General features: G+C 47.5%; 1 protein-coding gene across 1 annotated transcript in view; it reads right to left on the reverse strand.

Annotated features, from left to right (window-relative positions):
* The window catches only part of lrpap1 (low density lipoprotein receptor-related protein associated protein 1), a 22,295-nt gene extending 21,802 nt beyond the window's left edge, over window positions 1-493 (reverse strand). Inside the window, 1 exon segment of the mRNA XM_070441710.1 lies at window positions 210-493. Within this exon segment, the coding sequence (XP_070297811.1) occupies window positions 210-370 (161 nt within the window). The 5' untranslated portion in view covers window positions 371-493.
* Between the last annotated feature and the right edge of the window lie 8,955 nt (window positions 494-9,448).

Genomic DNA, 9,448 nt, shown 5'->3' on the forward strand with positions numbered 1-9,448 from the left:
TTTAGCTAGCTAAGTTAGCTAAACAAAATGTTGGATAGACCAAGGAGGTGTAGAACAAAACGTCTCTAACGTTAGAATGATAGTTTAGCTACGAAACCCATGGACTCCCACTAGGACTAGACACGACCGATAGTCGAAGCGCGTGAATTGGTCTTCGCTGTCTCAATATTAAGTAAACAAAGCGAAGCTGATAGCATCACTTGACTTACCCTGATCGCTTTCTCCACACCTGGTTGAGTTTAGCTATCCTAAATTCCACCGTGTTCTTGCCGTCCATGGACGGTTTCTGGTCGTTCATTTCTCTAGAATACTTTCCTGCAATCGCCCCGACTGCGAGACACAACACCGCGAATAAACAACCGAACTTCATTTTGCACCGTACCGGAAAATGTATGGAAGAAATCTTAAATGAAACGCAACTTCAGAGCTACGGTTCATTCGTCTGTCTTTCTAGCCGGAGTACTTCAAGTCATGTGTTTAGAAGAGGCGGACGCGTCCTGGATGAACTGCATCGTGGGATGGGTAGTTTTAGAATAAACTACAAACTTACTTTACAGTTCTGGGGAAAGGGTTTGTAAAATACAATACCCACAATGCACCTCGTAATCGTCTCCTAGTAACGGAGGATGTGGGAGCCTTTGAGCAAATAGGAATCATCCACGCGTTGGATTTAAAAGGGATTTAGGGTTGAGCAATTTTACACAACACTGGCATAATTTGATGTTGGCTAGCTTTCACACATGAAACAGCCTACTCAAGCAGTAATAAGTCACCAATTTTGTGTTAACCATTTAGTTTAAAAAACGAGGTTTGATTGGCGCCTGCACACACACGAACGCAAACACACACAACGTTGTTTATGTTGGTTCTGTAGTTGCCATGGCGCCCTAGCAGCCTAAGCAGAGAGCTCCTGTAAATATGTACATATTAAATTATTTGTAAGTGTTTTTAGTTGTGTTTTTAAATATGTGCAGATGGACTGGCAGCTTGCTAGCTGGCTCATTATTTTTGTTTGAATGATGCATCAGTACCAGCTTTTTTGTTTCACCTGGCTGCCTGTTCCTGGTCATTTGAAAACATAAATTGAGGAGTCACCTGAAGCACGAAAGGAATGGTAGATACAGTAGAGGAATACAGTGCTGAGGCAGAGGGCTCGTAGTGAGGACGACTGGCTACTACTCTAAACTGTGTGTGGTGAACTTTCTGGTGCCCAGAGCTGCTGAGGCAGAGGGCTCATAGTGAGGACGACTGGCTACTACTCTGAACTGTGTGTGGTGAACTTTCTGGTGCCCAGAGCTGCTGAGGCATCACGTGGGTGCTACTCAGAGTGGAGGAGGACAAGTCCAGTAGCTATAAGACTCAGGCTGATTCCCAGGGTAGCCCTCTAAGATCATCACCAGACTCATCATCAAATACGTCCCTGACCATCTTCCTCTGATCATGATATGTCCCTCTCCATCTTTTGGAGGATGCATGAAGCAAAGACTTGGCCTCTATTGGTTGACCTAGTTATTATGACTGTATCTGCATTGTTACCCAATAATATGCCTGAGAATCGACCAACTCATTCCGGATTCCAAACCAGAACCTTAGAACCTATATTGCAGCATCACAATGGTCCGGTAACCAAAACAAAGAACCCTTCTATTCCTCTACACACGCGCTATGGCAACAATCTAAGTGTTTATTTTGAAAATCTAAATCTACCCCATACAAAAAACAAAATAGATTTTCCAAACCTGCAGATTCTAACAGCTTGCCACACATCCTATTTTTTGATGGAGATACATTTTCACAAGATGAATCTTGACGACAGACACAGACCTACTATTGGGCCTACTACAAATGACCATCAATCATTCAATTTCTGAGTTTCTCCATGCCAACATTCAGACCTCGTCGCCTCGTAGGGACTCAGTCATACTGGCAGGCCTGGCCAGTCTCTTGGAGGTCGGGGGTCGAAGCCTTCGCAAAACAAGAGCAGAGAAGAGAGAAGGCTAACGGCTGCTTCTAAGAGATGCCTCTTCAATGGGTGAGTGGGCTAAATATACTGATATCCTAAATGGGCCTCTGGGATATATGGTGCCATTTGTGACATAGGTTGAAGATTACTCAGGCTATGACAAGACCGCTCGGGAAACCTTCTAGAGACACTTCTATTTGGCTCCAGTGGCACAGCGGTCTAAGGCACTGCTATCTCAGTGCTAAGAGGCGTCACTACAGATCCCTGGTTCCATTCCAGGCTGTATCACAACGGCTGTGCTGTGGAGTTCCATGGGCGGCGCACAATTGGCGCCAGCGTCCGTCCGGGTTTGGCCGGGGTAGGCCGTCATTGCTAAATAAGAATTGTTCTTAACTGACTTTCCTAGTTAAATATATATATATATATTTTTTTTAATGGCTCAGTGAGTGAGTTTAAATGATTAGAGAACCTTGTCTAACGATACAGGACACTGATGGACATTGGCTGGTCAGCCTAAATGATAGAGAACCTTTGTCTACGATACAGGACGCTGAGGGTCATTGGGCTGGTCAGCCTAAGTGATAGAGAACCTTGTCTACGATACAGGCACGCTGATTGGACATTGGGCTGGTCAGTCTAAATGATAGAGAACCTTGTCTACGATACAGGGGACACGAGAGGGTCAATATGGGCTGGTCAGTGCCTAAATTACCAGCCCTTTTCAAAGCTAACATTCCTTATCATTTATCGCCCTCCAGGTTCCCTTGGAAGTTCATCAATGAGCTTGACGCCCCCCTGATAAGTTCCTTTCCTGAGGATGGCTCACCTCTCCACAGTTCTGGGTGACTTTAACCTCCCCACGTCTACCTTTGACTCATTCCTCTCTGCCTCCTTCTTTCCACTCCTCTCCTCTTTTGACCTCCCACCCTCTCACCTTCCCCCCTACTCACAAGGCAGGCAATACGCTTGACCATCATCTACTAGATGCTGTTCTTCCACTAATCTCATTGCAACTCCCCTCAAGTCTCGACCACTACCTTGTATCCTTTTCCCATCTCGCTCTCATCCAACACTTTCCACACTGCCCCTACTCGGATGGTATCGCGCCTTCCCAACCTTCGCTCTCTCTCCCCCGCTACTCTCTTCCTCTTCCATTCCTCATCATCCTTCCCTCTGCTCAAACCTTCTCCAACCTATCTCCTGATTCTCCTCCTTCCAAAACCCTCCTCTCCTCCCTTTCTGCATTCCTTTTGATCTCTATGTCCCCCTATCTCCAGGCCGGCTACGGATAACCTCCCCTCCTGTCCGTGGCTCGACGAACTCATAGGCGAGCTTCACAGAACAGGGCTCCGGGCAGTCCGAGCTGAAATGGAGGAAACTCGCCCCTCCCTTCGGACCTGGCATCCTTTTCACTCCCTCCTCATCTTTTACATTTCTCCTCTTCTTGTCTTTGCTGCTAAAGCCCAATCTACCAACTCTGAAATTCCAAGCATCTTGCCTCTAACCCTATGAAGCTCTTGGGCCACCTTCTCCTCCCTCCTGAATCCTTCCCCCCTCCTCCCCTTTCTCCCTCCTCTGCTGATGACTTCGTCACCATTTTTTGAAAAGAAAGGTCGACGACATCCCGCATCCTCGTTTGCTAAGTCAAACGACACCGCTGGGTTCTGCTCAACACTGCCCTACCCTGTGCTTTGACCTCTTTCTCCCCTCTCTCTCCACGATGAAATCTTCGCGTCTTTGTGACGGTCCGGCGCCCAACAACCTGCCGCTTGACCCTATCCCCTACCTCCTCTTCTCCAGACCATTTCGGAGACCTTCTCCCTTACCTCACTCGCTCATCAACTCTATCCTTGACCGCTGGCTACGTCCCTTCCGTTCTTCAAGAGAGCGAGAGTTGCACCCCTCTGGAAAAAACCTTTACACTCGATCCCTTCCGATGTCAACAAAACTTACAGACCAGGTATTCCCTTCTTTCTTTTCTCTCCAAAACTCTTGAAACGTGCCGTCCTTGGCCAGCTCTCCTGCCTATCTCTCTCAGAATGACCTCTTGATCCAAAAATCAGTAGTTTCAAGGACTAGTCATCAACCTGAGACTGCTCTTCTCTGTGTCACGGAGGCCGCTTCGCACTTGCTAAAGCTAACTCTCTTCTTCCTCCTGCTCTCATCCTTCTAGACCTATCGCTGCCTTTTGATACTTGTGAACCATTCAGATCCTCCTCTCCACCCTCTCCTGTGGCATCTTCCGGCGCGGCCAGCTTGGATGCGTCCTACCTGACAGTCGGCTCCTACCAGGTGGCGTGGCGGAGAATCTGTTCTCCGCAACGTGCTCTCACCACTGGTGTCCCCCAGCGGCTCTGTTCTAGGCCCTTCTCCTATTTCTCGCTATACAACAAGTCACTTGGCTCTGTTCATATCCTCACATGGTCTTTCTCCCTATTCATTCTATGCAAGACGACACACCAATTAATCCTTCCTCCATTTTCCCCCCTCTTGTGATTAACCAGGTGGTGAAATCTTCATCTCTGCATGTCTGGGCAGACATATCAGTTGTGGATGACCGGATCACCACCTCAAGCTGAAAACCTCGGAAGACGGGAGCTGCTCTTCCTTCCCGGGGAGGACTTGCCCGTTCCATGATCTCGCCATCACGGTTGACAACTCCATTGTGTCCTCCTCCAGAGTGCTAAGAACCCTTGTGGCGTTGATCCTTGGACAAACCCTGTCGTTCTCAACTAACATCAAGGCGGTGACCCTTCCTGTAGGTTTCATGCTCTACAACATTTCGCAGAGTACGACCCTGCCTCACGCGGAAGCGAGCGCAGGTCCTAATTCCAGGGCACTTGTCATTCTCCTATGGTCTGGTTACTGCAAACTCGCTTGTTGGACTGGGCTCCCTCTGTGCCATTAAACCCTACAAACTCATCCAGGAACGCCGCAGCCCGTTCTGTGTGTTCAACTTGCCCCAAGTTCTCTTCACGTCACCCCGCTCCTCCGCTCTCTCCCACTGGCTTCCAGTTTGTGAAGCTCGCATCCGCCTACAAGACCATGGTGCTTGCCTACGCAGCTGTGAGGGGAACGGCACCTCCGTACCTTCAGGCTCTGATCAGAGGCCCTTACACCAACAAGGCACTGCGTTCATCCACCTCTGGCCTTGCCCGCCTCCCTACCTCTGAGGAAAGTAACAGTCCCGCTCAGCCCAGTTCAAAAACTTGGTTCGCTGCTCTGGCACCCAATGGTGGAACAAAACTCCCTCACGACGCCAGGTCAGCGGAGTTCAATCACCACCTTCCGGAGACACCTGAAAACCCCACCTCTTTAAGGAATACCTAGGATAGGATAAAGTAATCCTTCTACCCCCCCCCCCCTTAAAAGAGTTAGATGCACTATTGTAAAGTGGTTGTTCCACTGGATATCATAAGGTGAATGCACCAATTTGTAAGTCGCTCTGGATAAGAGCGTCTGCTAAATGACTTAAATGTAAATGTAAATGATAGAGAACCTTGTCTACGATACAGGACACTGCGGGACATTGGGCTGGTCAGCCTAAATGATAGAGAACATTGTCTACGATACAGGACACCTGAGGGGTCATTGGCTGGTCAGTCTAAATGATAGAGAACCTTGTCTACGATTACAGGACACTGCGGGTCATTGGGCTGGTCAACCTAAATGATAGAGAACCTTGTCTATGATACAGGACACTGATGGACATTGGGCTGGTCAGTCTAAGTGATAGAGAACCTTGTCTACGATACAGGACACTGATGGACATTGGGCTGGTCAGACTGGGGTGCCAGGCAAAGGCTGGTTAAATCATGGCCATAGATTAGGCTGATTATAGCCTAGTCCAGAACAATACAAAGTGTTCCCTTGACGACATAGGACTATTCCCTTCTATTCCAATTAGCATATTAATCAAGTCTAATGTAATTTAAGGTTAATCAATAACAATGAATCACATGCTTAATTGATCAACTAAGCCTGGATTCAGAACCTTTAGGCTGTGTTCCTAATGGATCCTATAGAGACACAGCCCCTAGATGCTCCATCCTTTGACTGTGTTACTAGGCTGTGTTCCTAATGGATCCCTATAGAGACACAGTCCTAGATGTTACTCCTTTAGGCTGTGTTCCTAATGGATCCCTTGTAGACACAGTCCTAGATGTTAGATTCAGAGCTGTCCAGTCAGAACTCCCATATAATACGATGGTTTGTAGCTGATGTCAGCAGGAAAAACAGAAAGTTGAACCTCAAACTCAGAACTCCACAGTTCCCTGACTTGGGCCATTTCAAACCAGGGTTTACTACCCCTCTTCACGCTGTGTTCCAAAGGGCACCATATTCCCTATGTAGTGCCTACTTTAGACCAGAGCCCTATGGTTCCCTATTCCCTATATAGTGCACTACTTTAGACCAGAGCCCTATGGCACCATATTCCCTATGTAGTGCACTACTTTAGACCAGAGCCCTATGGCACCCTATTCCCTGTGTAGTGCACTACTTTAGACCAGAGCCCTATGGCACCATATTCCCTATGCAGTGCACTACATTAGACCAGAGCCCTATGGCACCCTATTCCCTATGTAGTGCACTACTTTAGATCAGAGCCCTATGGCACCCTATTCCCTAATAGTGCACTACTTTAGACCAGAGGCTGTGGGTTTGTGATACAGACTCCTAGTCTATCCTGTTGAACTATAGCTCTGTTTACAGCGTGGGGGAGTCATGCGTTTCCCTGTAATGATTAAGTTAACATGGAGGGAAATGATGTCTCTCAAAGATTAACCAAAAGTCATCAAGCCAGGCCTTTGACCGACACACACACACACACACACACACACACACACACACACACACACACACACCATCCTTGCCCTGGTCGTGGACGAACATAGTATAGAGAGTATAGTATTGAGTATCCCCCAGGTGAATCTCCCCGCTAACCCGTCTTAATAACACCAACAGTACCACCAGGGTGAAATCTCCCCCTACCTGTACTTAAGTAACATCCACAGTACCCCATCCCCGCAGGGTGAAATTCTCCCCCTAACCCTCTTAATTAACACCACAGAACCCCCATCCCCGAGGGTGAAATCTCCCCCTAACCCATCTATATACACACACAGTACCCCCATCCCCCAGGGGGGGTGAAATCTCCCCCTAACCCATCTTAATAACACCATCAGTACCCCCACGGGTGGAAATCTCCCCTAACCCATCTCTATAACACACCAGTTACCCCCATCCCCAGGGTGAAAATCTTCCCCCTAACCCATCTTAATAACACCACCGTACCCACTCCCCCAGGGTGAAAATCTCGCCCCTAACCCATCTATATAACACCACAGTACCCCCATCCCCAGGTTGAAATCTCCCCTAAACACATCTATACATAACACCACATACCCCCCATCCCAGGGTGAAAATCTCCCCCTACCCATCTTAATAAACACCACAAGTACCCCCATCCCCCAGGTGAAATCTCCCCTAACCCCATCTTAATAAACACCACAGTACCCCATTCCCAGGAGGGTAATCCCCCCTAAAACCCGTCTTAAAATGGGAAAAGTAACCCCCAAAACACATCGTTACAACAGGCAGCCCTAACCACTAGAGAGAGAGGGAGGGATCTTGTAAAACAAGGCATAAATGAGAAACTAATGAGGGAAATCAGAACCTCTTTATTGTGGTACTTTAGTGATGTCACTATGTTGCTATTGATTTCCTCTTCGTTCTGTGATTGAAAGTATATTCATTAGGCTCTCCGTCCTCTTCCTCCTCCTCTTCCCCTCTTTCTATCTCTCTACTCTCTCTACTCTCTCTCTACTCTGCTCTCTCTCTCTCCTACTCATCTCTCTCTACCTCTCTCTCTCTACTCTGTCTCTCACTTCCTCTCTCTACTCCTGTCTCTTCTCTCTCCTCTCTCTCACTCTGTCGCCTCGTCTACTCCTCTCCGCTCTTACTTGATCTTGTCTCTCTACTCTGCTTCTCACTCTCTTCTTACTTGTCTCTCTCCTTCTCTCTACTCTCTCTCTACTTCTGCTCCTCTACTCTCGTCTCTACTCTGCTCCTCTCCTCTCCACGTCTCTCTGTCTCTCACTACTCTGTCTCTACTCTACCATGTCTCTTCACTCGCTCCTACCGTTTCCGACTCTACCTGTCTCTCTCTCTACGACACTCCCACTCCTCCCCCTCTCCCCACCTTTTTGTGCTGTTGTGCACATAATTACGTCGATAACTCACTAAAACACATACGTAGAATTCATAAACATTTTCCTCCTGTTTTCTGTGTTATTTTTTCAGATAATCTAAGTAGCCAATAAGGAAGCTGAAATGTTTGGGACACAGAAGACAAGCCATCACAACATAGTTGATGTGAAATGCTTAGGGGCTGCCAGTCTCTCTACTTGAGGGACACCACCACACACCACACACACACCGCCCACAGACAAAAAGGGCAATTTTGATTGGCCGAGAAGAAGAAGAGTATGACATAACAACCCCCAAGGAAAGAAACCCCAGTAATGGTTACAGCAGAGTTTTAATACAAGTCTGGAGAACCTCCACTGATACATTATAGTGGAGGAGACCTCCCTACTGATACAGTCTTATAGTGGCTGGAGACCGTACCATGATACATTATATGTGGATGGAGACCTCCACTGATACAGTCTTATAGTGGATGGAGATCCTCCCACTGGATACAGTCTTATAGTGGCTGGAGACCTCCACTGATACAGTCCTTATAGTGGCTGGAGACACGTTCTCCACTGATACAGTCTTATAGTGGATGGAGACCTCCATCTGATACAGTCTTATATGGCTGAACCCCACTTATACATCTTATAGTGCTGGAGACTCACTGATACCAGTCTTATCAGTGGATGGAGACTCCACTGATACATCTATAGTAGCTGGAGACCTCCACTGATTCAGTCTATAGTGGATGGAGACCTCCACTGATACATTATAGTGGATGGAGACCTCCACTGATACATATAGTGGATGGAGACCTCCACTGATACATATGTAGTAGGAGAGCGGCCCACTGATACAGTCTTACTAGTGGCTGGAGACCTCCACTGATACAGTCTTATAGTGGCTGGAGACCTCCACTGATCAGTCTTTATAGTGGATGGAGACCTCCACTGATACAGTCTATAGTGGTGAGACCTCCACTTATACATCTATATGGCTGGAGACCTCCCACTGATACAGTCTTATAGTGGATGGGGACCTCCACTGATACATTGTAGTAGCTGGAGACCTCCACTGATACAGTCTTATAGTGGATGGAGACCCTTCCAGATACATATAGTGGATGGAGACCTCCACTGATCATCATAGTGGATGGAGACCTCCATGATACATTTAGTGGATGGAGACCTACCACTGATACATTATATGGATGGAGACCCTCCACTGATACATTCTTATAGTGGCTGGAGACCTCCCTGATACAGTCTTATAGTTATGGAGACCTCC

This window comes from Salvelinus sp. IW2-2015, unplaced genomic scaffold (genome assembly GCF_002910315.2).
Source record: "Salvelinus sp. IW2-2015 unplaced genomic scaffold, ASM291031v2 Un_scaffold4603, whole genome shotgun sequence".
Taxonomy (NCBI): domain Eukaryota; kingdom Metazoa; phylum Chordata; class Actinopteri; order Salmoniformes; family Salmonidae; genus Salvelinus; species Salvelinus sp. IW2-2015.